The sequence below is a fragment of the Macrobrachium nipponense genome, chromosome 11, assembly GCF_015104395.2.
Source record: "Macrobrachium nipponense isolate FS-2020 chromosome 11, ASM1510439v2, whole genome shotgun sequence".
In the NCBI taxonomy this organism is placed as follows: Eukaryota; Metazoa; Arthropoda; class Malacostraca; order Decapoda; family Palaemonidae; genus Macrobrachium; species Macrobrachium nipponense.
The window spans coordinates 99,788,071-99,815,548 of NC_061087.1; the positions used below are offsets into that span (position 1 = coordinate 99,788,071).

At 37.5% G+C, this 27,478-nt stretch overlaps 1 protein-coding gene across 1 annotated transcript in view; it reads left to right on the forward strand.

The window, feature by feature from the left end:
* Nucleotides 1-26,697, forward strand: part of LOC135207902 (uncharacterized) — a 303,495-nt gene extending 276,798 nt beyond the window's left edge. Inside the window, 9 exon segments of the mRNA XM_064239829.1 lie at nt 1,211-1,240; nt 7,861-8,108; nt 9,205-9,540; nt 9,542-10,359; nt 12,888-13,042; nt 14,184-14,287; nt 18,800-18,971; nt 21,040-21,206; nt 22,093-26,697. Of these exon segments, the coding sequence (XP_064095899.1) occupies nt 1,211-1,240; nt 7,861-8,108; nt 9,205-9,540; nt 9,542-10,359; nt 12,888-13,042; nt 14,184-14,287; nt 18,800-18,971; nt 21,040-21,206; nt 22,093-22,563 (2,501 nt within the window). The 3' untranslated portion in view covers nt 22,564-26,697.
* Nucleotides 26,698-27,478: the final 781 nt, after the last annotated feature.

Sequence of the window (27,478 nt, forward strand, 5' to 3'; positions counted from 1 at the left end):
TAGGTACTGTTCCATGATACCCGTCACCGTGCCTCGAGATGTATATCTACTGCCACTTTGTCCCCAGACCATCGGCCTAGCCACCAGACACAAAATGGCCCTCACGTGCTCTTGAAATTCACGAAACGATGGTATCAATAACACAGCTGTTGGCCACTCCCCATAGATTTCGGCCGCTGGTCGAAGTAGGCCTATTTAATCACAAGCTTCATTTCATTACTATCTTAGGTGTCACCTACCTAAGACTTAATTGCGTCTACTACTACTCTCCAGCGCCACTGCTAAAGACTGGCTTATCTGCTTCTTCCTTCCTCCATATAGGTCGCGTGCCTCAAAAACCGTTGGGGGTAATAAGTTTGGGTAAGTACTAAAAGCTCGTGAACGAATCAGACATGTCAACTGTGTAAGCGTTCTTCCTTCACCTCTTGGAGCACCCGTAATCAGAGGCTAGACAGAATGACAGGCGAATTTCATCATGTCACGCTGACTTAATGAGTCTATCTATACCTTGAGCTTTCACTCTTCTGCTCTCTCTGGCTTTCAGTGCAATCCTCTCAGATAGAATCACTCCACTCGACACTGTACTCTGTATTACACTGTCACCCTCTAAATGGGCTGTGTCTTGTAAATAGTCTAAAAGCCTTTAAAAAAAATCTCACCTCTCCAGTCCGTCTTGGGCTGTTCTGAAGCGGTGTCGTGCAACCTCATTTTCTGGCACTTTTTGTCGCCTTGTTCGTAAAATCTCAAAAATCTGCACCAAGTAGCCAGCACTGGGAGCAAAACTGAAGTCGTGCATGTTTGCTATAACAGAGTCCGTACGTGCACAACCATAAAATGGCTTCTGTTTCGCTCCCAATCCTGTCTACACGGTGCGCACATGTTGGTGGCAGGGCGCTAAAAGATGTCAGAAATACGCGCACAGTTGACACCGCTCTTATACGCTGCTTGCATCGCAACACAAGTAGTGTCACAATAGGACTATATGTGTCTCGTAGTCTCACTGAAATTAGAAATTGCTAGTCTTGATAACAACCAGAACCAGACAAGAGAAATAAAAGCCTTGTAATAGGAGGAGGGGGCTTTCTGCACATCTTGTCACCCTTTAATATTAATGTCCATGAATCAACAGTTGTGTGTGTGTTTCCATAGTCCTAGAATCCTCTTCTAATTCCTTCGTGTTCCTACCCGCCCTTCGATATGCGGACGGCAGGATTAGTTGTGGACAAAGGCGGCGTTTTCAGTAAGTAAATAAACAACAAGTTCAAGATTGATTTTGATTGATATGATTTACTTTTATTTATGTGTTTTGTTTTGTAGTATCAGGGGCGCGATAAACTGACGCTTGTTGCTAGGGGTCGCTAGAGGTGGTAATTCGATCGTTTCTGAGAGACGGTATAGTGCTTTAGAAGCGGCCATAGGCTGAATTCGTGAATACCGTTGTTAGTTTTAACCCCATTTCTGTAGTAGAGCCTTAACAAGACGTTGAATCTGAAATGCAGTCAATCGCTAACGTGTCATTCATTTCCTGTGTGTGCACCAAAGGAAATCGTAAATTTGGAAGCATTCTTGCGTCGTAAGGCTTTGAAACCTTCCTATAAGGCTTCTTTTGCCTTTGCTGTCTCAATATCACTCCTTGTACTATATCTCTCGTCTAAGCATTCCTTCATTCCTATTCATTCCTAATTCATACCCTGGAGTCATTTCCAGTCTTGAATTTTCTGAATGAATCACTTGAGTGGAAGAAATTCAAGAAAATTCGACTGGAAATTGACAGAGACTGATCTTCCGAAATTTGCTGCTCAGTTGGCTCCAAGGGCGGGTGGTGGTTTCCAACCTTGGTTGCGACCATCGGTGTCTTCTAACTTCCAGATACCTTTACATAACCCGTCAGTCCCCCCCCTCCTCCCCCCATCCCTGTCACAACTGGAACGCTAAAATGATCCACCTTCATTCCTAATGTCAGTAATGGGTTGTAGAATCACTGCTTCTTCGTCATTTGTAGTATGATTGATATAATCATTCATGATTTGTTGCAGAATCAATATTCATTCTCAGTGCGTTGTAAAATCAATACTCTTCTAATGCTTTGTAGAATCAATATTCATTCTGAATTCTTTGTAGAATCACTACTCATTCTTAATTCTTTGAGGAATCAATATTTATTCTGAATTCTATGTAGAATCAATGCTCATTCTGAATTCTCTGTAGTAGAATCAATACTCAATGTTAATTATTTGTAGAATCAATATTCATTCCGAATTCTTTTTTAGAATCAATGCTCATTCTGAATTCTTTGTAGAATCAATACTCATTCTTGTTCTTTGTAGAATCAATACTCATTCTGATTTTTTGTAGACTCAGTTCCCACTCATAATTTGTTGAAGAATCAGTACTCATTCTTAATTTTCTGCAGTATCAGCACTCATTTTTCATTTGTTCTAGAATCAATACACATTTGTAATGTTCTGTAGAATCAATACTCAGATTTTGTTCGAGAATGAATATCCATTTTTAATTCATTAGCACCTGTACTCATTCTTAATTTGTTGTAGAGTCAATGCCCATTCTGTAGTAGAATCAGTTTACCTACTTTGCTGTTTATGGACGTGTGCCAAAATGAATTGACACGACCCCCCTCCCTTGCCCTAGTAGCTCCAACCACTTAGTGCTTACCTGGTCTGGCAAAGGACTTACACAACGTCTGTGCGAATGCTTTGTAAAGCTTCTTTGCGTGTGAGGGGGGCCTTCACTACTGGCAATCTTACAGCCTCCAAATATGGAGCGTGTGTGTCTTTGCCTTGTTGGTCGTCAACGGTAGCGCTTAAATCTCGCTTCGGCAAAGCTTCTTGTAGTAGATTTTAGTCTTATGTTCCCAGCCTTCTTACTACGCTGTTTAAATCTGAATTAATCGCTTAGATGTCTACAACTTTAGCGCTGTTTAAATCAGAATTAATGGCTTAGATGTCCACAGCATTGCGCTGTTTAAATTAGAATTATTGGCTTAGATGTCTACAGCATTTACGCTGTTTAAATCAGAATTAATGGCTTAGAAGTCTACAACATTGTATTGTTTAATTCTAAATTAATGGTTTAGATGTCTACAGCGTTGCGCTGTTTAAATCTCTGAATCAATGGCTTAGATGTTTACAGCATTGCGCTGTTTAAACCAGAATTAATGGCTTAGATGTCTACAGTAATTGTTGAGAAAAAACTAAAGAAGGTTTAATTGTGCCTTTTTGTAAGGGTCATATTTTGTATTGTGAAATCATTGGTGTCATTATAATTTAATGGTAATTTTCCACTATAAAAAAAATCACTAAAATTTATCCCAATAAAACCAGTGTACTAACATTCACAACATAAGCAAATTAAAATTCACAACATGAAAAAAAGTTCTATTTAGTCTATCAAAGACACGTAACACCATTTCGAAACCTCATCTCCATACAAAAATAGATAAATAGATGAGGAGATAAATAAATAATAAAATTAATAATAATTTCGAACAAAACGTTCCTTTGAAGAATTTTCGCTTTAGGATTTATTTAAAATAACAATATCGCACAAAACATTACTTTGAACAGTTATCGCTTTAGAATTTATTTATTATTATAATAATTCCCACAAAACACATCGGCTGCAACAGCTGAGCCCTCTAGCGGCCGTCCTGCCAACGAACATCGATGGCCAGCTGATATTATACAAAACAAATAGAGCATGAATTACGCCAACGAGCATGTGTAATTAATTCGATATTTGCATTTTTATTACTGTTTTTTTTTTAATACGCGTCGATTTTCGAGCCTGCTTTTCCCGTGTACAGGGGAGGTATATATATATATATATATATATATATATATATATATATATATATATATATATATATATATATATATATATATATATATTATATATATATATATATATATCATATATATATATATAGTATTTAGCATCGATATATATATATATTATTATATATTTTCATAATTACGTGCATGTGTTTTCATAATTACCTTATATACCTATATACATATGTATACATGTTTATATTTATATTTGTACTTATATAGTATGTATACATATATATAAGTATATACGTGAATATATATTTCCATATACGTATATGTATATATATATATGTATGTATATATATATATATATATATGCATCGTTTTTCATAATTACCATATCATATATATATATATATATATATATATATATATATATATATATATATATAATATATATATATATATATATATATATATATATATATATATATATATATATATCAGTGCATCGTGTTTTTCATAATTACCATATCCATAATATATATATATATATATATATATATATATATATATATATATATATATATATATATATATATATATATATATATATATATAATCTCTCTCCAATGCATCATGTGTTTATAATTACCATAATTTTTTTACATTTTTTTTTCTTAAAATGTCCATTTCATCGGTGACAAAATTTCTCTGCAAGCTAATTTTAGTTTGTTCTAGTTTTACATGAATAATAATAATAATAATAATAATAATAATAATAATAATAATAATAATAATAATAATAATAATAATAATAATAATAATAATAATAATAATAATTATAATAGCTCCGGTGCTCTTGAGTAATTCATAACATAATTAGGACAACGAACCTTAATGCAAGTCCATAAGTTAATTGATAAAAATCATTGTCGAGTTTTTTACGAAGAAAATGAGGAAAGTGTCGCCTAATTTAGAAAAAGATTAGAAAATTAATCAATTTTAAACGAAGACTGATTTTATAAATAGGGTTTTTTTTTAAGTCGTAGAACAGTTACAAGATGCGAGTGTATAAAGACAGTAATCATTAATTTTTTTTATAAAGAGAGTAATCATTAAAAAAAGTTAAGTAAGAAATTGTTAAAGAAAAACTTATTTTGAAAATATGTTCGTGTTTGAAAGTCGAACAAAAGGAACACGAAGCGACTGTATATAGATAGATATGAATCATTAAAAGAAAACTATAAAAATATCAGATTATTAAGGAAAAACTTAATTCTACAAATACTGTTGTGTTTGAGTCTTCCAAAATTAACACGATGCGATTATATTTCGAAACTATTTATTGATTATCAGGAATTACATTTATAATTTGTCTCCTTATGAGTGGTTTGTGTTATTAATATTACTCTCTCTCTCTCTATCTCTCCTCTCTCTCTCTCTCTCTCTCTCTCTCTCGACCTTCCCATTCAGAATATTATGACAACAGAACCCGAGACCACGATCTCCGGCGCATATATATATATATATAATATATATATATATATATATATATATTGTATGTATTAATATATATATATATATATATACCATATATATATATATATATATATATATATATATATATATGTATATATATATATATATATGATATATAATATTATATATAATATATATATATAGTATATATATTCTATATTTAATATTAAATATATAATAATTATAGTAATTAATATATATAATAATTATATATATAATATATATAATATAATATATATCTACATACATACATGTGTGTATATATATATATATATTTATATATATATGTATATATGTATATAGGTTTTTATTAAAGGAATAGATAGATGATGACAGATGGACAGATACCCCCAACCCGCAAAGTAAACACTGGACACTGATCCAGATGGGAAGTTCCCATCTCTTTCCCTGACACGCCCCCCCCCCCCCCGCCCAACCAATACTAAACCTGACGAAGCCTGTAGCTCGAGCAGCGACTGCTGTCCTTTAGCGGAACAATCATATTTTAGGCTCGTGGACTTCGCTGTTAAACCTCGGAGCTTTGGAAGATGGAGTGTGGATATTGTTGTATGTTGTGGGGAGGAGAGGTGGGGTGGGGGGGCCAAGGGATTTGGAAGACTGTGGGGCGTGGGGGAGGGAGGGAGGAGGAGACGAGGCTTTGTGGGAATGAGTAGATCTTGAGATTCGAAAAAAAAAAATGGCAGGACGAGGATGTATATTTAGAGTGACGAAAGTTATGCAAGACTGTGAATTCAACTTACATTTTGACCTGGTAAGGAGTAATGGCGTCAGTGCACCTTTCGCGGTGCACTGTAGGCAGGCATTACTTAAAGGTTCTTTGCAGCGTCCCTTCGTCCCCCTAGCCGCAACCCCCTTTCGTTCATTTTACTGTACCTCCGTTCTTATTCTCTGCGAGGTCTTTCCTCCTGTTTCACCTCTCGAACATTTTTAGTCTCAATTTCCCTTTCAGCGCTGAATAACCTCATAGGCCTCACCGTTTGGCCTTTGGCCTGAATCTTTTATCCCATCCTATTCCATTTTTGAAGTTAACCAAACTGAATAGATAATATATATATATACATATAATTTATATATATATATATATATATATATATATCTAATATCTATCATCTATTATATATCTATATATGTATGTATTATATATATATATAATATATATATATATATATATATATATAATATATATATTATATACAATTTATATATATGTATTATATATGAATTTTATATATAATATATATATATATATATATATATATATATATATTACCCACCATATAATACATATGTATATACGTATATTGAATTTCATATATATATATATATATATATATATATATATATATATGATATATATGTATATATATATATATATATACATATAAATTATATATAATTACATTCTGTATATGTATTATGTGCCATATAATACATATGTGTATATATGTATTTGGAATAATACGTATATAATATAAATATATATATATATATATATATATATATATAAGAAAACCACATCAACATCAAACTTTCAAATCACTCGATAGTCGATACCAAGCCAAAACCTTATAATTATATAGTGTTGTTATACCCACCTGCTATGTATATATTCCGTCCTCTATTCCCTTGAAGATCTCGCGCGTGTAGTTCGCGAATATCCGAATATCCATTGATTGATTGATTGATGAGGAATTGTGTGGCGCGTAACGTAACGCATACCGACGATGAAGACGCTGTTTGCTTTTGCAAGCAGACATTGCGTGTGGCGCCGTGCGCGGCGGTATCTTTTGACATTGATTTATCATATAATATTTGAAGACATTTTCTGGTATGTTCGGCTGCATCCTTCCTTTCTTCGCAGGGTGGTTTTATTACAGTTATGCATTTGATATGAACATTTGGAAGAGATGTGCGCTACTTGAGTTGCAGACAAAGAGAGAGAGAGAGAGAGAGAGAGAGAGAGAGAGAGAGAGAGAGAGAGACTGCAGAACAATTGAGTGAATATTTGAAAGAGATATACGCCGCTCCAGTTACAGAAGAGAGAGAGAGAGAGAGAGAGAGAGAATTGAATTTCGCTATAATAAAAAAAATTACTGTTCGTCGATTATCTGTTGATTGCGTTCGCATCGACAGTGAATTAATACACGTAAGTATCATACACAACAGAACAATGTTTTTTTTACCATAAGTAAAGTTATTTTCTGGTTTGCAAAATGGGTAATACGATGTCACCAACAGTAATTGTGTGACTTTTTTTAAAACGGAAATGAGATGTTAATCTCCGTATTTATTTTCAGGGGGGATGAACCACAATGCTCATTACGTATTCATTACACTTTGATGTTATGTTATGTTATTAACAAGAATGTGCCCACGGTGTATAACCAGTGTATAACACGTCATTCCACTCGCTAATTTATAACCCATTACCCTATTATCAAAAAGGTAAACACCGAGTCTCACAAACCCCGTTTTCGTTCAACTCCCGTTTTCTTCCACCCGACAGAAATCAACCTGAACTACATCCGCGTGACCTTGGGCAAGTTCCGCCGCTACCACTTCCTGAAGGAACGCCTCAGGGCCTTGACCTGGCACCACCTGTGCGTGACCTTCGGCAACGGGGTCATGATATCCTACCTGGACGGAGAGGAGCAGGATCGCCACAACGGGAATCTATCTGACGTCATCACAGGGACGCAACTCAAGGTCGGGTCTTGGGACGCCGATAAGAGCTACAGCGGACAGTTGACGCAGGTGAGGGAGGATTCTGACAGGTGAGTGTCTCCCCCTCAGGTGACTCTTCGTGTCATTTCGTCCTTCTGTTATATATCTTCTGACGTTGTTAGTTCATTTGCTTGTTTGCTTGTTTGGCAATAAGATATCCTACGAAGCAACGAAGAGTAGGTTCAGACTACAAGTTGAATCTGGAAGATAAATTTTTTTTTTTACATGACTGGCTCTTGGGAGGTAATATTAACCTGTCCCACAGACATCTCATCTTTTACAATGTTTTTTATGGTATTGACCTTTTATTTATGTTAGTACAGATAGACAAACTCGGCCTTTTATTCGTGTCAGTACAGATAGACAAACTGTTAAGGACTTTTATCTTCCTTCTGGGAAAATCATGTGACCAGCCATTGGTTTTTTCATTCTGCTTCAACTATCATAGGCAAATTTTAGAACTGTAAACGCGTATTTAAATTTGATGGTCCTAGTTGCCAACTGCCCCCCACCCCCTCCCCCGCCCTCTCTCTCTCTCACTCTCGTCATGTATAAGACCAAGTGCATTTGATGGTTCCAGTCCCCAAATCTCTCTCTCTCTCTCTCTCTCTCTCTCTCTCTCTCTCTCTCTAAGCCATAAAGGTTTCGCCCAGAAATTAGCCTTGTTACCCATAGTTTCAAGAACCACTCATATCCTGTAGCAGACCTTTCTTAAGAAAAGGCAATCTATACTTTTTCACGCTGTGGTATTTCATTGGAATTTGTTTCTGTTTCTTCTTTCGAGCCATTTTATATATGTTGGCAAGCCATTTTTATTGAAAGGCAAACTAAGTTTTTTTTTTTTATTCCTGCCCTCTCCTGTTTTTGATGTGCGCTAAAAGTTCACTCAAGGTTGACTTAAGTTAAATTGCTTTTAAAGAAGCCATCCTGTCGTAAGTGAGCTTTATTTAGCATTCAATATTATTATTTCAAATTTTAGAAAGGAGTTAAAGAAGGTCCATCATAAGTATTTTAATCTGCAAAATTACGTAAAGGGAGGAACCACGAAATTCTTGCTGTAGTAGTACAGAATATTGTATTTGCAATTCCAAATGCACAATTCATTCATTCCAGAACCTATTTCCAGGTGAACTTCTGGAGCCGGATGCTCTCCGCCGACGAAGTTGTCGCACAAGCAAACTGCGAAGACACCAAAGAAGGGGACATCGTGGCCTGGAACGGCCCCTGGACGGCCGTGGGAGACGTGGTGGCCTCCACAGAATCCCTGGAACAGCTGTGTGCCGACGCCACTGGAAACGACTACTACATTTTCCAGGACTACACGGGTCCCGCTGCTTTCAAGATCTGCAAAGGACTCGGGGGCTCCGTCCCGACGCCCAAGAACGAAGAGCAGTACCAGACGATCAAGACGGCCATCGACACCTACGAGGGCGCAGGCGGGCGGATCTGCAGCCCCTTCTGGGGTGGGAATCACCGACGTGGAGAACGAGGGCTCCTGGATACAGGTCACAGACAGCCAAAGAATTCACCCGAAGTGGTCCGTGGCTGAGCCAGACGGCGACATCCTGGAGAACTGCGCCGTAGCGGATGGCCCGAGCGGATTCTCGGACGCCCGCTGCGATGACCCGAACTGCGTCGTCTGCGAGGTACCTCGAAGACCAGTCTGGACGCTCCTCGGCGCCTGCGAGCGATTCAACAGAAACACACATTTCATCGCCCTGCAAGATGAGAACGCCAGGTTCCTCTTCAGGGGTTACTCCGACTACCAGATCGTCAAGAGTGAGGACACGGACAAGTGGATCTGGTGGGACTGGCGCAAGAACGAGACGGTGGCGTCGTTGCCGGAACCGGTCAACGGCGCTCCCATCGGCCGGCAGACTTGGACACTCCTTAGACCCATGTGCGGAATGAATGCTGGCCAGGTCCGCCGGCTCCTGCTGACCCCCTGCGGCACTGGGAACTTCTCCTGCGACGACGCCTCTTGCATACCGCTGTTCCAGAGGTGCGATCTGAAGTTCGACTGCAAAGACAAGAGCGACGAGAGCGGATGCCAGCTCGTGAAGTTCCCGCCCGTTTATAGACCCGACCTCCCACCAGCCATCAACAGCAACCTGAAGGCGAATGAATCGGCGCCCCTTCCCGTCTCGCTCTACGTCATCATCGAAAGCGCTGACGTCGACACGCCCTCTATGCACATGCACGTCAATCTGAATGTCTCCATGACCTGGCAGGAGTCTAGACTCAATTTCCTAAATCTGAATGAGGATTACACACTCAACAGGTAAGGAGGATAAGTTTAGGCCCAAACCTAAGACCTAGTCAGTGAATATGTATATACTGTCTAAACTTAAGACCTAGTCTTTTAGTATGTATATATACTGTCTAAACTTAAGACCTACTCAGTGAATATGTATATATATACTGTAAGTGTAAAAATGAAATACGTGTATTATAAAATTAGTGTTGGGTATTGTGTTATCACCAAATTAGCAAAGGTTATTTGAATGAGCAATGTATTTTTGGTGTTGGTCTTATATATTTCTGAGAGATTTTAATACTAAGTTTTTGGTAGCCTTCATTATAGCAGCTACTTTCAAGTCCACTGTACAAAATGCCAGGTTGTACTAGGTCAGTGAATATAACATCAAATCGAGTAATGATATGGCATTCAACTCAGTTGCAAGATCTGTTGATAATACTGCAGAATAATTGCAAACGACGTTCTACCTATATGCAATGTCTTGTTGGGGGACCCAGGGTGAACGAAACTCCTTTAGCCAGGTCAGGGCACAGAGCCCCTAAGGTTAGGTTAAGGAAGGTCAGGTTAGACTGTATTCTGTTAAAATGTGTCTTCGGTCTGCTATTAAGCTGGCTGCGATCTGGAGAAATAACGTGCATAAATCTTTGCGCTTTTTTTCCTGGTGTGTGTATAATATGGAACTGCAAAAGTATATTTTGATTAACAATATAAAAAAGAAATGGAGATTTATCACCTAAAACTAGATAAAGGTAGGAGTAATACTTTAAATCGATCTCAGTTCAGTTCGTTAGCGTGAGGCTTTGCCTTTGTAACGGCACTTCATATTTCTTAGTTTGATGTTCTTTAGCTCAGCTTGTTTAATTTTTGTGCAAGGACCTCCATCTGGAGGTGACTTGTATAACTCCAGATTGTGTGTGATGAGCAGACTTGCGTGACATTTCAACGTTTAGTTTTGCGCAACGTCTCAGTTTCGTCGACAGCGGATGACTTGGATGTTTTTAGGTAGTAAGATAGGACCAGAGATAGTTCACAGAATTTCATATCCATTTTTAGTTTTCCTTCAACTCTACCGACACTCTTTTGCCCTTTTAGAATCTTCTGTGGTATGAATTCTCTTTACGCATTGCCATGGCACAAAGGAAACTAGCTCCAAAAAGTTGAGACTATTAGCAAAATGAATGCCTCTTTTTATACTTTAATTGTGGCATTTGCTGCAGAGATAGTGTACTTTATTCCCTTTGAGCTGGTCTGTCGGGGTAGAGAGCAATCTATATTTCTTCGTATGAGCCTATCTTCTGCTTAATTGAGATGCAAGGAATCAGTTTGAATAATTCTCTTATTGAGCATGTTTGACCTAGATTGGTCTGGGTGAGATAATTAATGTAAAGCGCGCGCGCGCGCGAGAGAGAGAGAGAGAGAGAGAGAGAGAGAGAGAGAGAGAGAGAGAGAGAGAGGATAAACTTGCAGCATTGCGAAACAAGGAGCGGAGCTGAAACTTACCAAAAATGAATGAATATATGAAGAGATAAAATGATGGCGGTGAGAGAGAGAGAGAGAGAGAGAGAGAGAGAGAGAGAGAGAGAGAGAGAGTGAGTGAGTTACGGCAGCCGTAGTAATACAGGAAGGGCGATTACTCGCTTTGACCAATTAGTTTAAACATAGGTCATATTATGAAAAATATATGAACTGTATGATGTTATTTGAAGGGTTAGGGGAAGCTTTGGTTTATATATATCTACTATATATGCATACATATATATGTATATATAGATATATATATATATATATATATATATACATACATACATACATACATACATACATCATACATACAATACATACATACATACATACTACATACATACATACATACATACATACTACATATATGAATAACTTGATCACGAAGTATATAAAACGTGATGCTATATAATATAAATAAAGGTTTAAGCCTTCTTTTGACTATGTTTTCCTCTGTAAAATCAGGTTGCCTTAGTAAAGGGTACACACACATATATATATATATATATATATATATATATATATATATATATATATATATATATATATATATATATATATATATATATATATATATATATATATATATATATATAGTGTGTATATACAGGGTGTCCATAAAGTCCCAGTACCATTACAACTATTTATTGCTCAGAAACCATATAACATAGAGCAACGCAGTTCTTTTGTAGAATATTCTACATTTCCTCAAGTTTACATTCAGTCTCTTCATTCTACGAAACACTGCATTACTCTGTGTTATAGGGTTTCTGAACAATAAATGTTTGTAATATCAATGGGACTTTATGGACACCCTGTATATATGCATATTATTCTTTTAGCATATACGAATTAGGAATGTGCCCCATTCAATACGAACGATTGGTAACAAAAAAGATCATTTCCATTTTGAAGAGAACATTGCTATATACAGAAACTAGGCTACGCAATGGAAATTAACCTAATACTATGTTGTATTTTCAATGCCCTGTTCTCTGTCTGTCTCTAACACCTCACTCTCCATTCAGGGTGCCCTACGAGACCATGAAGGACATCTGGGTGCCCGTGATCGACTTCACCAACACCAAGGGCAACCACATCACGCAGGCGGACACCGAGGCGACCATGGTCGTTAACATGTTGGGCAAACCCAGCATGGGCGACAATAAGGAACCCGAGGAGTGTGAGTTCTTTTATTTCACCTTCTGCCCCTCCTTCAGAATCCCGTCTGTGCCCCCTCGCGCGGAGCGCTGTAGGCATGATTAAAAGGGCGTTTACAGCGTCCATTCGTCCCCCAACTCCGCCCACTTTTCAGTCTTTTACTTTACCTCCGTCCTCGCTTGCTTTCTTCAGTCTTGCTGTCCAGCCCCTCTGACTTTTGCTTGGCGTTTTTTTTTTTTTTTCAGTTCCACCTTTAGATCGTTGTGCTGCATTTCCTTTGTTTTCTGGCTCTCTTTGTCTTTGCTGTCCAACTCCTTTTCAATGTCTTGAGCGCTGATAGGCCGGAAGTGCCCCAGAGCTAGGGCAGAAGTCCCCCAAAGCTTAGGCAGAAGTGCCCCAGAGCTGACACCCTTAATTTCATAAAGAATAACCTCTCCTCGTATTATTATTATTATTATTATTATTATTATTATTATTATTATTATTATTATTATTATTATTATTACCTCTGTCTCTCTTTCCTCTATTACTGCATCATTCTTTTTGTTGTTGTTTTATGTTCTTGTTTTTCTCGTTCTCATTTGCGTTGTTTATGTTCGTGAAATTCCCTGTGGGTCTGAAGCCTTAAAAATTCTCTCTCTCTCTCTCTCTCTCTCTCTCTCTCTCTCTCTCTCCTCTCTCTCTCTCTCAGATTTCGTCTTAATTCGAATAAGAGGCGATGACGAAAGAGACACGATTAGTAAAATAAGATTGATATTTTTGATTTGCAAAGATAAATGGCTTAACACAAATGATAATATTTAATCCAATTCTCTTTTATTACTGCTTAAGCAGTAATTCTTATCTATTTTATTCGTGTTCAAGTCGTATGAAAGCTTAGGCATCATGCTGAACATTTTACCTATTAATTTGCAATTAAATAATAAAATTGTTAATTTTGATACCAACAAACTTGGTGTAGAAGGGCATCACAGGTGAGCGATTAATTTCCCAAAAATAGACGTTTGTCTTGACCCTCAGTTTTGGGTCTATTTTGCCTCCTTATTATTCATTATTTCCTTTCTAAATTACTGTGTGGTATTGCCCCCTTATTATTCATTATGCACTTTTATAAATTAGTACTTACTGGATGCTGAATTAACATTTTATCTCTATGAATTCAGACGAAGTCTACGCCGGACCCGAGAACCCCATCAGCGTGAGAAGAAAGTACAGCATCACTTTTCAGTGTCAGTTTGATCTTAAGATGTATCCCTTCGACGTGCAGGTATGGATGGAGCCTCGTTATTCTTATGTTGTATTCTTTTTTTTAATGGTTTTTATCCATTAGACGTTGTTTTTCGCTTTTATTCATATATTTTTATGCGAAGATGTTTTTTCGAACTGTTATGACTTAAATTGTGGCGGCTGGGTTCTTCCTTTTTTTTATCTTCCTGTTGTATTCTGTTTTAATTGGTTTTTATCCATAAGATGTTGTTTTCCACTTTTATTCATATATTTTTATGCTAAGACGTTTTTTCGAACTTTTATGAATCTTAGATTGTGGCGGGTGGGTTTTTTTCTGTTTTTTTTTTTTTTTATCATTATGTTGTGTTCTTTTTTCAATTGGTTTTTATCCATAAAACGATGGTTTTTACTTTTATTTATATATTTTATGCTAGGATGTTTTTTCGAACTGTTATGAATTTTAAATTGAAGCGGGTGGGTTTCTTCTGTTTTTTTTCTTTTTTATCTTGATGGTGAGTTCTTTTTTTAATGGTTTTTATCCATAAGACTTAATTTTTCACTTTTATTCTTATATTTTTACGCTAAGATGTTTTTTCGAACTGTTATGAATCTTAAATTTTGGTGGGTGGGTTCTTTCTTCTTTTCTTATCTTGATGTTGTGTTCTGATTTAACAGTTTTTATCCATAAGACGTTTTTTTTCACTTTTATTTATATATTTTTATGCTAAGATGTATTCACGAACAGTTATGAATCTTAAATTGTGGTGGGAGGGTTCTTTCTGTTTTTTATCTTGATGTTGCGCTCTTTTTTAATTGGTTTTTATCCATAAAACTTTGGATTTTATTTTTATTTATATATTTTTATGCTAAGGTTTTTTTTCGAACTGTAATGAATTTTAAATTGGGGCGGTGGGTTCTTTATTATGGAGTTTTATAGAATTTTTATTCATGTAATTCTTTTGATCTGTTTTTTCTTGATTCTAAGTTTCTCTTGTTTCACTGTACTGGTTTTTTGTTTTTCTTTATCCTTGGACATTTTCTTTTTCACAATTTATAGGCTTTTGTTTCTCTGAAGATGTATTTGGTCTTTCTTTATCCTTAGACATTTTTCGTTTCACTTTCAGGTATTTTGGTTCTCAGAATTTGCTCTTTTCGAACTGTTCCGAATTTTCAATTTTGGGGGGTCCTCTAATGTGGGGTTTCATAAGACTTTTATCTCAAAGTTTTTTCCCCGCCTTTATTATTGATAATTCCTACTTTTGGAAATTTCTTTCTTGGGTTTTATTTTTATTTTTTACCTTTAGGAGATTTTTAGCTCATATTTTAAAGATTTCTTTTATATAAAGGATTTTATATAATTTCTGTATTGGAAAATGATCTCTAAACAAACCACTTTTCCAGATATTTATGTACAATATAATATTAATATATATAATATATAATAATATATATGATATTTATGAAATGAGCATTCAAATAATTATGGATATTTTGGATGGAGCCGTTTTCTCTAGTGAGTTTTGGCCTTGTTAGTAAACCAGTTTGTTACTTTAATTGGTTTGATAATCTAAGATCTTGGAAAACAGTAGTTAACAGTAGGTTTTAAACGGAGACCGATGGTCATTTCTGTAGCTGCTTTGACTCACTGTAGGCCATTGAATTTTATCGCTTACTTGGGGAGTAAGCCTACAAATTACTTTTCTTGTTGTTGCTGTTCTTGTTGGGGGGTTAGAAAAGGTCTATGGAAAAGCCGATGAGAAGGTCTGAAAAAGGTGTTTCGCGTTGAGTTAAAGATGCAGGAATTTTAGGATAGGACATTTATGATTTATTTATTAGAATGAAAGTGTAAAAAAGTATGTAATGTGCATGTGAAACAGTCCATAAAAATTATTTCTAATAAAATACTATAGCGTATTTGGTTGAATTTTCGTTGGTGAAACAAGACTATTTGACCGTAGATTTATTACGTTAGGAATATAATAATTACAACGTATGCGTGAGGAGAAAATCTTTCACGCGTCCCGAGTAAGCTGGAGGTTGGCTCACCCCTTGTTTTAGCAATTCTCAATTAACTCTGCAATAATTCAACAGACTTCTACTAGGGTCCTGTATTTTTGTAGTCCATTATTTGACGGTTTTACTCCTATTCCTGACAACGGAATAAAAAGAAACAGTCTTTTAGCTTTTCAAGTCAAGGCTCCTTTTTATTTCCTCACAAGTCATAAATCATTCTTAAGACAGTTTATAGAAAATTTTAACCCATTAAATACAGAATTTTACCAAAGGCGTTTTTTTTTTTTTGTGAACATTATATTGCTCATGGTAATGTCAGCTTGACCCATATACTATACCCTTTTTCCTCTCTTTTGGACGCTACAGAAAGTAGGTCTTAAACTGTTTTGTAAGTCTAAAACTTTTAAATTATTTAAAAGTAATTCCCGAGAACTTTTGCCATTTCCGTGGAATAGTGAGTAATGACAGTACAAGCAAAGAAAATATGAATACTTACTCAAAGTGCCATTATTATTATTATTATTTTAGAATTATTTTAACTATTAGTGGGCAGAAAAACCAAAAAGTTTGCGTGTAATCTAGTCAGTCTAAGACTGACTGTAGAGTGTATTTCACTTAATCTATGACTGACTCTAATGGGTAATTCATTCAGTTTAAGACTGACCGTAATGTGGAAGTCATTTAATCTGACCGACTGTAATTCGTAATTTAGTCAGTTTAAGACTGACCGTAATGTTTAATTCATTGAATCTAAGACAGACTGTAACGCGCAATTCATTCAACGTCAGACGGACTGTCATGTGTAATTTATTTAATCTAAGACTGACTGTTATGTGTAATTCGTTTAAGACTGACTGTAATGTATAAATATTTTGTTAAATCAAAAGACAGACTGTAGTGTGAAAATCGTGTTAGAATGACTGTGATTTGTAATTCATTTAATCTAAGACCGACTGTGATATGAAATTCATTCAACATCAGACTGACTGTCACGTTTGATTCGGGTAAGGCTGACTGTAATGTGCAATTCGTTTAATCTAAGACCGACTGTAATGTGTCATTCATTCAACGTCAGACTGACTCTAATGTGTAATTCGTGTAAGGACTGACTGTAACGTCGAATTCATTCAATCTAAGACTGACTGCAATGCGTATGTCATGTAATGTGAGACTGCAATGTGCAATTCGTGTAAGACTGACTTTAATGCGTAATTCGTTTAATCTAAGACCGGATATGGCCGCGGTACCCAGTAATAAACGACGTTACTTACGAAGGAATTGCCAGGCCTGAGACCCCTAGGGAACCGCGTCCTCAGAGAGAGAAGGGCCTAATTTAAGTTTATGAGTAGCCACAGGAACCAGACCCACCCCCCCCCCCCCACCCCCTCCCCCTCTGCCCTAAAACTAGTAGAAGCGCCTCTAGTTCAAGAGTTATGTTGATTCCACAGGACGCTTCTATGAGGTTTGAAATCCATGGTAATAAGGAGTTTATATCCTTTTGTAGATATATATATATATATATATATATATATATATATATATATATAAAATTGGAATATAGAATTGAGGCCCAAGGCCCGTCGCTGGGTCCTAGGAGGTCATTCAGAGCTGAAGAAATGAAATAACTGCTAGGAGAGGGCGGAAATAAAGATGGAAGAGAGAGAGAAAGAGAGAGAGATATGAACGGAGATATAACAGAATGAATGAAAGTGGACGCAGCTAGGGGCCCAGAGGGATGCTACCAAGTACCTCGAAGTAATGCCTACAGTGCACCGCGTGAGGTGCACTGACGGACCACCCCCTTGCGGGGATAGACTCCAGTAGACTCCTACATACCGTAATATTACAGGGGATATTCCAGACATACAGCGTAAAACAATTGATGAGGAGTTTGAATGGTTGAAAGGTCTAGAAATTAAATGAGATGAACTGCAAAGGTCTAAAGGTGCTACTGGGAGAAGGCCCCCCCCCTCCCGCCGGACCTGTGCTCTAAGAAATAATAGTTAAAGAGGTTGGACAGCAAAATTGGAGACAGGAAGAGGGAATGGGGCGGGGGTGGAATTAAAAGCTAAAAGGTCGGCCCAGCTTGTGGCTGAAGGAGCGATACAAAAACCATCTAGTAATGCTCACAGTGCACCGCAGTAGGTTCACTTATAGCACAATCCCATTAAGGGGAAAATTACTGTTCTTGTTGTTGTTGTTGTTGTTGTTGTTGTCATAGTTCTGTAAAGTGCCCTGATGTTATGGTAACCTATTTAAGATTATACCTTTAGACCCTGCCATAATGACCACCAACCATCGACTCCATTTGCACTCAGGGTCTTTGTCGTTACCTCACAACTGGAAAATATAGTTGTTTTGATTTTCTTTTTCTTTTGAGTGTTGTTGTTGTTATTGTTATGAAATACCCAGAGTTACCTTGGCAACTTAATTATAATTATACCTTGAGAGCCTACACTAAGGGCCACCTACCATCAACTCCATTTGCATGACAAAACTTTTTCCCTTCCATTTGCACCAATGACCTCTTCCCTTCCAGTACTGCCACATGGAACTGACGATGCTGTCGGCCTCGAACCGCCTGCTGGTCTTCGACGAGGCGGCCACCGACGCCATCTTCGAGGGCAACCCCAATCTCGTCGAGTACTTCGTCGGGAACGTCGCCATCGAGTACCTGAACGACAGGGACTTCGCCGTCATGCTCGTCAAACGTGAGTGTCTCTACCGGCGGCCATCTTGTGAGTCTCTAGCGGCGGCCATCTTGAGAGCTCTGCAGTATCTCTCTATTGTGTCATTGACATTAGGGCTCAGCTCCGAAGAGCGTCATGGTTTTAAGGTGAACGAATGGAAGATTGGAGATTCGAAGAATGGTTGCTTGAAGGTGTTAAAGTCGAGTATCAGGGGTTTAAAGAATGGAAGATGAAATGTGTCATGATTCAGAAGGGGTTAAGGCTTCAAAGGATGAGAGATTGAAAGTCAATGGTTCCAGTGATGGAAGACTGAGAGAGTCAGGTATTTAAAGAATGTAAGAGTCGTTGATTTGAAGAATGTGAGAGAGCAACAGTCAGGGATTTAAAGAATAGAAGAGGCAAGATTCATTTATTTATTTAAAGAAGAGAAATGAGCAAGATTAAAGGATTTAATGAACGGACGAGCAAGAAACTCGGGAATTAAGTTGCCTATTCCGTCGGCCTCCACTAAATGTGTGTCCAAAGGGTCTGCAGATAAACTGGAAACACAGCTAAATTTTCACTGTTTTCAATAAGTTGGGAACATATCGACAACAATATTTGTGATACCCAAGAGGTTGGAAACATGTTGACAATAATTTTTGACACCTACTGAGTAGAAGTATCGATAACAATGTTTGTGATGCCTGATTCATTGGGAACAAGTTGACAACAATGTTTTTGGCACCCAATAAGTTGGCAGCATATCAACAACAATGTTTATGATGCCTTATAAGTTGAAAACATGTTAACAATAATGTTTTTGACTCCAGTAAGTTGGAAAAGTATCGACAACAATGTCTGTGATGCCCGATACGTTGGAAACTTGTTAACAACAATGTTTTTGACAACCAATAGCTTGGAAAAGTATCGAAAACAATATCTTTGATGCCTAATTACTTGGAAACATGTTGACAACAATGTTTTTGGCACCTAATAAGTTGAAAAAGTATGAACAACAATGTTTGTGATGCCTTTAGTATTAAAGCATGGTAAACATTGTTTTCAGTATATTCGCAACTTATCAACAACATTGACTATAACGGAGTTTTCTAGTCTTCTACCGACCGTCTGGAAGCTCCTTAATTAAAGAGAAACGTCCAGACGATTGGTAAAAGAGTTGAAAACATCATTACATTCACTGTTGTTGATAAGTTGCAAATACACTGAAAACAATGTTTGCCATGCATTAATACTAAAGGCATCACAAACATTGTTGATGATATTTTGCCAACTTATTGGGTGCCAAAAACATTGTTGTCAACATGTTTCCAACTTATCAGGTATCGTCCAACAAGATTTATGGGGGAAAATAAGTATCGTTTTGTCGAGAAGGATTTCCCACATAAGACCGTTTTTCTGTGAAGGAGAAAAACAGAACCAGAAGAAAAGTAAAAAGAATTACAGATGAAAATATGAGATACAGGTAAACCAATGCACTGGCAAATAGATCAATATTGCCTTTAACAGAATCTTCCCTAGCTAGTGACCCCGAAGGCTTTTAACCTGGTATGTATCCACCGTTGCGGAGTGTTTAGTACAAGCCAGTTGTGGATGACTGTAAAACTATAAGCAGAAGACTGTAAATACCATAAAGACAATGACCCTCAAGAAATATTAGTCCTGGACAACGACCCCCGAAAACCCATAGGGGTTACTCTAGTAGATTCACATCCACCGCACATCTGATGTCTAGGCCAGTCCCTTATGATGCTCCTGATTGGTTATTGATAAGCCAATCACAGGGCTGGAAACTCTCAGTCTCTCTCGAGAGTTCACATAGGCAGGATGTATGTTCCACCTCCCCTGAAGTACACGTCTTTCAAAAGTATTCCGTCAGGAGAGGTGGAACGTACATCCTGCCTATGTGAACTCTCTCGAGAAAGACTGGGAGTTTCCAGCCCTGTGACTGACTTATCACCAGCCAATCAGGAGCGTCGTAAGGGACAGGTCTAGACAAGAGATGCACGGTCGATGTGAATCTACGATATCCTGGAAAGGTCCCCTTGACCTGAAATACATCAGATTCTTCCTCTTCTTTCAATTACAGTGCAACTGCTGCGCCGATCTGGATTCATCATCATGAACGTGTACATTCCTTCCTTGTGTCTGCTGGTGATCAGTTACCTCACTCTGTACTTCACACTTACAAACTTCCAAGTGAGAGTCCTGGCCTCGCTGACATCGCTCCTCGTCATGGCTACTCTCTTCACCCAGGTGGGACAGATATTCCTTTCTGTGTTTTGTTAGTAAATGGATCGTATTTCGTCTTAATTTTTTTTAATGTTATTATTCCATTTTCCACAGTAAAAGTAGCTGGGGTTTTTTTAGCTGGAGCCCTAGTCTGTTAAAATGGTTTAATATTTATATTTTTTTAATTATTAACTTCTAATCGAGGTCAGGTCTGATTAATCTAATATTTGTTTGAATTGGCTTCTCATTCTTAATTTCATTTACTGTTAGATTCGATTAATATCTATATTTTTTTAATATTTGCTTTTGATCAAAGCTAATTTCTGTGGGAAATAGTTATTCGACTCAGTTATTAGTAAATAAAATTTAGACATAAATAATTATCCTCAGATTTTTTATTTGCCTACTTTTGCAATAAATCAGTAAGTCAAATACCTTCTAAAACAAAATATATAACCTTTTTTATACTTTCACTGTTGTTCAAAGTCAGTATCCCGTCAGGAAAGTACCTTAAAAATCCCTTATAAAGGCTTATTTATTATTCATTTGTTTTATTTGATTCCATTACGATTGGATAAATTTGAAAGCAGTGCTGTTGCTATTGTTGCATTTCATATTATTATTTTTCGTTATTTTTGTCAGGAAATACCCTTAAAAAGGCTACTTTATTATCCATTTGTTTTATAAGATTCCATCACAATCAGATTCCTTTGAAAACGATGCTGTTGTTATTGCTGTACTTCGTATTATTTTTTTTTTTCTAGACCTAACTCCTTGCAAACAATGGCAGGTAATTTTCGTAAGAGTTTGTTCATTTATAAAATGGTTTTATGTACAATATGAAAACGGAGGACAGTATCTACCTCCTTCGAGTTTTTCCACCACCTTGACCCACACCCCTCCATTCCAGGCCTCCTCCTCCCTCCCCAAGACGTCCTACTTCAAGATGGTCGACGTGTGGCTGCTGTCTAGCATCTTCTTCATCTTCCTCATCATCGTCGTGCACACCGTAGTGGACAGAATCCGCGAGTGGGAACTCCTCCCCCCGAGCCCTTCCAAGTCGAAGCCCTCCGACAAGAAGAAGGGCTCCGTCTCCCCCACGCCCTTGGTCAAAGCCGCCGAGCCCACGGATGACGGCGGCACTGGATCGCCCGAGGAGAAGATGATCCCCGAGGTCGAGGAGACCTCTCCCCCCGAGCTGAGGGAGAGGCACACCATCGTCCTCTCCGTCTGTCAGCCGACGTCCCCCTCGGACGATTGCACCAGCGTAGGGACGCCCAAGAAATACATCTACGAGGTGATCATCCTCGTGGCGCGGATCCTGGCGTTCGTCATCCTCATCTTCTTCAACATTGTTTATTGGTCCTTGGTGTCATCTTAGAGACTTAGAGATCTAGAGATCTCATTGCGTGGTACGGTCTTTGGATGGACAGGGCCTGCCCAAAGTCATTCATCGCCATTGGTATCACTGTGGAAGCTCTGATTGCCTGAGGAGGAGGAGCCGGTGCGCTTTTAGTACATCATCACAAAAGCATCATGATGCTGTCGCATGGACGGTGAATCTATGTAAACTTGATGGCATCAACGGAAATGCCCTTATCTAAGAACACTGTGCATTTGTAAGTACAAGAAAGTTAGTACCTTCAGGTTACCTTGGTTAAGTAGCTGACTGGAGGTGCGAAATCTCTTCCCTGTAACTTGGGCGTGAATCCCAACACTTGCACGAAAAGTTAGATTACAGTCTTTGAAAACAAATCCCATTCCACTGATATAAATCAAGTCTAAAGTCTTATTATAATGTTGAGGTTTTAGACAGGTGAACATACCCTCTTTGAAATCTTCCTGTTCTCGCAGAGATAGTTTCCCTCCTCGGAAAATCTCTGATGTTTTCTGAAGCAGAGGAAAAGTCAGCTGCTGAGTCTGTTAGTCGTGACCTCCAACTTTGGTGAGGTATAACGAATCACAGATGATGAACTTTTAAGGTTTAGAAAACTTCAAATATCATTCTGCTGTTTACACTTTTGTCACAATTCTACTTTTTATTTCTCTTTAGGGAAGTATAGTCATAGGACAGTCGCAGGATTTTATGATACCTGTAAAGTGATTGCAGTATACTAAAACCATATACATGTATCTTTGTGTGATATAGATACTTAAAATATGAACCTTGTGGATGTGGTAACGACCATGCCATGTCTGTGAATCTGAACAGTCTTTAAAAGAATTAATTTTGTAAATAGAATAAGATTCTATTGTATAGGATCATAAGCGGTAATTTTAGTATATTCATTTATCTGTAAATAAAGACAGTTTATTTACATTCATATAAACAGACAAGTTCTTAAAAAAACTGGTATCTAATGTTATGTAAGTATATTATATATATATATAGATATATATATACAGTCAGCCCCCCTTTCTTGCGTAACTTACGGTATGTAAGTAGATGAGGGCGCATTGAAACTCCTTTTATTCTCGGTTAATGTACCCTTTCGGAATACTGCAGAAGCACGCAATAGCATTTTAGTTCAAGATACTAGGAACCAGAAAGTAAAGAAGACAGAAGAAGGTGTTGGTAAACTAGCTGAAAGGTCTTAATGGATAAAGATTTTTCAAGCTAGGGTTGAATATCACTGAGTCGTAAAGTATATTTTCTTCAACTAGGATAATCAAGACTTGGTGACCTTAATTTTTGCTCAAATTATATTACGACACAAGTTGCTGGAATTAGCAACTACTCCCTAATACACTTACCTACACACACACACACACACACACACACACACACACACACACACACACTGACAATTGTATAAAAACTTTGGATATTTCAACATCTTTAATTTATTTTCATTTACTGAAGCACTTATGACTAGCTTGTTACAAGTTTGGAATTGTGATTGCAGATAAATCTCTTAATGGATGGAAAGTTATCTGAGGAAGATGGTGGAATAGTATATACAATATGCATAATGGTATTCCTGGGATTTCCTCTCAGCATAATGCTGTAAGCTGGCTTGACAATCAGCATTAGAATGCTGACTCAGTGGCCTGTGTGATTATTCGCTGAGCTGAAAGGTGGTAATATAGTATTCTTCAAGCCTAGTGATCCAGAGGGCAATGTTGGGATGTAAGAACAGTGGTGTGGGTATTATGGCAGATCATCACTATTGGTTGGCCAAAATCCAGAGGTCTACGCTAGGCTCCCTACTCCCTTTCACACCTTGATATCTGTATGGGCTGCCTTACATCAAGATCGTGTGCTGGAATAAGCCTGCTTATTCTAAACCAACCACCAACTACTCTGTAATGGACAAGAAAGATGTCATTTCACTGTGTCATGAGCTAATTTTAATGTCAGGTTTGGAATGGCCACAGAATATCCCCCTTAATTATTACAAATCCCAAGGAATTATTCTAAACATGAACCATCTGCTTGTGTCTCTATGACACATGACAATCATAATAGCTTTGGTAACTCTCAGTCATTAATGAAGTTCTAAGGAGTATTAAACTTATCAAATGCTCTCTTAAATGATGAAAATGGCCAGCTAAACCCAGACAAATCATCATCTTAGCCTTTTTTAAGCTTTTTGGTACATGCTGATATGCTTCAAGATTTTCTGCCCCAGTACCGCTGCGGTTAAACAGAACTGTATAAGATGCGGTTGAGCTGAATTTTAGAAAGCTAAAACTGAACTTGCTTATTATTTATTTCCAACGGAGACAATACTTGGATATGCCTTTATGAAGTTACTGCAATATGCAAGACTCGTTGAAAAGAAATTTTATCTACAAGTATTTTTTTAATAAGACATTCACCTGAAATAGTGGAACTACTCCATAACATGTGGAGTTGATGATTTTTTTATACAAACAGTTTTTCATTTTAGCTAACCAGATTGACATTCGTTTCTTTTGATTCTCAATATCACCCAGATGCATATTGTATACATATACATATATACTGTATATATGTGTGTGCATAATGTTTATATACATATATCTGCACATAATATAAAAAAGTACGCTTATCCCAGATAGTATCCAGTCACTCTGTGTACAGTTATGGCTTTTCAAACAATTATCATTCCCTATTGTCAGTGTAAATACTGTTCGACTAAGTATGTCACTATGAAAAGCTTGTCATGGAATCTGCTATCTGTAAATTAGCCAAGAAGCCTAAAGCTCCTTAATTGTATTTTCATAACTCCTCCATAAGTCCTTGCAAAGTCTTTCAAGCCTCTTCTTAATCAAAGCCTTCCTTCCTTCCATATAGCCTCACTTGTGCATCTACAGTAGGCCTGAGGTGCTTCTCCAGTGTAAGCCCAGTCACTGAGCTTTCTTCATCATGCCTTTAGACATAGCCTCTTCGCTTCCGCCATCGAGCTCATCATTTTTCTAAGACTGACATCCTCTGAGAGACCTTCCTTTTGATAAACCTACCCTTTGAACCCAGCTCCTATCCCGAAACGTTAGAGACTGATGTAGAGGCGAAGACACAAGACGGACACAAAGGAGGAGAGACAATGATCGAAAGTCGGCAGTCAGAAAGTAGCGTCGACTGAAGAGAACCCCTTTTCATACACCTTCCCTCTTGGATCAGTCCCCTTTCACTGAGAGGAGAATTGCGAGGAGAAATGCTAAACTTAAAAAAGACGGCCCTTTAAAAGTAAGGCGAGAAATATTTTGTAAATATTATCCATACTCTAATTTAGAAAGGCGTACCAAATCAATTCTTTGGCAAGAGCCCGTGTCAGCTTAAGGCCCCCCTTTTTCTTCTAAAGAGAGGGGAAGACAACCCCTCGAGGGTGCTATGGAGGCCTTGAAGTGAGGAGAGCCGCTACAGAGCACAACAGGAGAGCACCTCTTATTATATAGGTTGTCGTCGGTGTATCTCTCTCTCTCTCTCTCTCTCTCTCTCTCTCTCTCTCTTTCCAGTGGTTCTTGAAGAGTTCGTTCTTTTGTGTCGCGAAGGTGAAACACTCATTGAGGGCTGCTCAAGAGGCCGCGTTTTTCATAAGGCCTGTCTGATCTGACAGCAGCATCGAGGTGAACCAAGACATACCCAAGAAAAAAAAACGTAATGCTTTAGAGATTAGTAGTTGAAGGACATTTTGTTTTGAGCGCCTCAGTGGCGTGGGTATGGTATTGGCGTACCACATGGGTGGCCGCGAGTTCGATTCTCGGGCATTTCATTGAAGTGTGAGAGATGTGTATTTCTGGTGATAGAATTTCACTCTCGACGTGGTTAGGAAGTCACGTAAAGCCGTCGGTCCCGTTGCTGAATAACCACTGGTTCCATGCAACGTAAAAACACCATACAAACAAACAAACATTTTGTTTTGCTAATGCTGCCTCGTGGAAATCTGAAGAGAGACTAAGACGTGAAGAATGAAAGAATTGACGCTTACGTTCATTGTAAACAATGAACCGACGGCTGAAGAAATCTCAATTTTTATGTTTGCGAAAAGTGACTTCATTTGTTTCTTTGACTCAAATGGCCTGTACTTTATACTTTAATATATTAGAATAGTAATATATATAGATATTATATATATATTATATATATATATAATATAATATATATATATATATATGTGTGTGTGTGTGTGTGTGTGTGTGTGTGTGTGTGTGTGTGCCCAGGTATTCTGCCTCTTCATACCTAACCTTGGTTTCCATTCGAGGGCAAAAATATCCTTTAACAAAGATACGAATTACTGAGTAAGTAAAAAAATCAAAATAAAATTGGAGCTGAAGGCGATGCACAGCCTCGACAATTATAAAATTTCTGAAATTTGAGTGGTTTTAGGTAAATAGTTTGTTGTTCAATTTTCCATACTACGACCTTCATAACGAAAAAATCAATCACCATTTTAAACAAAAATTAATTCTAGGGAAGACATAAAACACAGTTGAGATTAACTTGATCCTTCCAGTATATTAGAACTTAAAGTTTGACTAAAAAGTAAAATGGACAAGATTTCTCTTATTATCTCAAGATTGATTAAAGGTGAAATCGAGATGCCACCCCTTCCCCCTCCACCTCCCCCGTCCCCCCACCCCGACATGCCACCCCTTGCCCCCATGGTCCACCTTAGGACAGGTTAAGTAAAGGCGCCCCGAAATGAACGCACTTAGAATCGACATTCTGCAATGCGTGGCAGACGGCCGATCTTTATTAAAAAGCCTGCAGGAGTCGCGTCAGGTGTGACAAACTGTCACTCCTGTTATCGCATTGACTTTCGTTTCAAAAAGTATTTTGTATTCTTACTTAGACGATTATATAGCCTCTA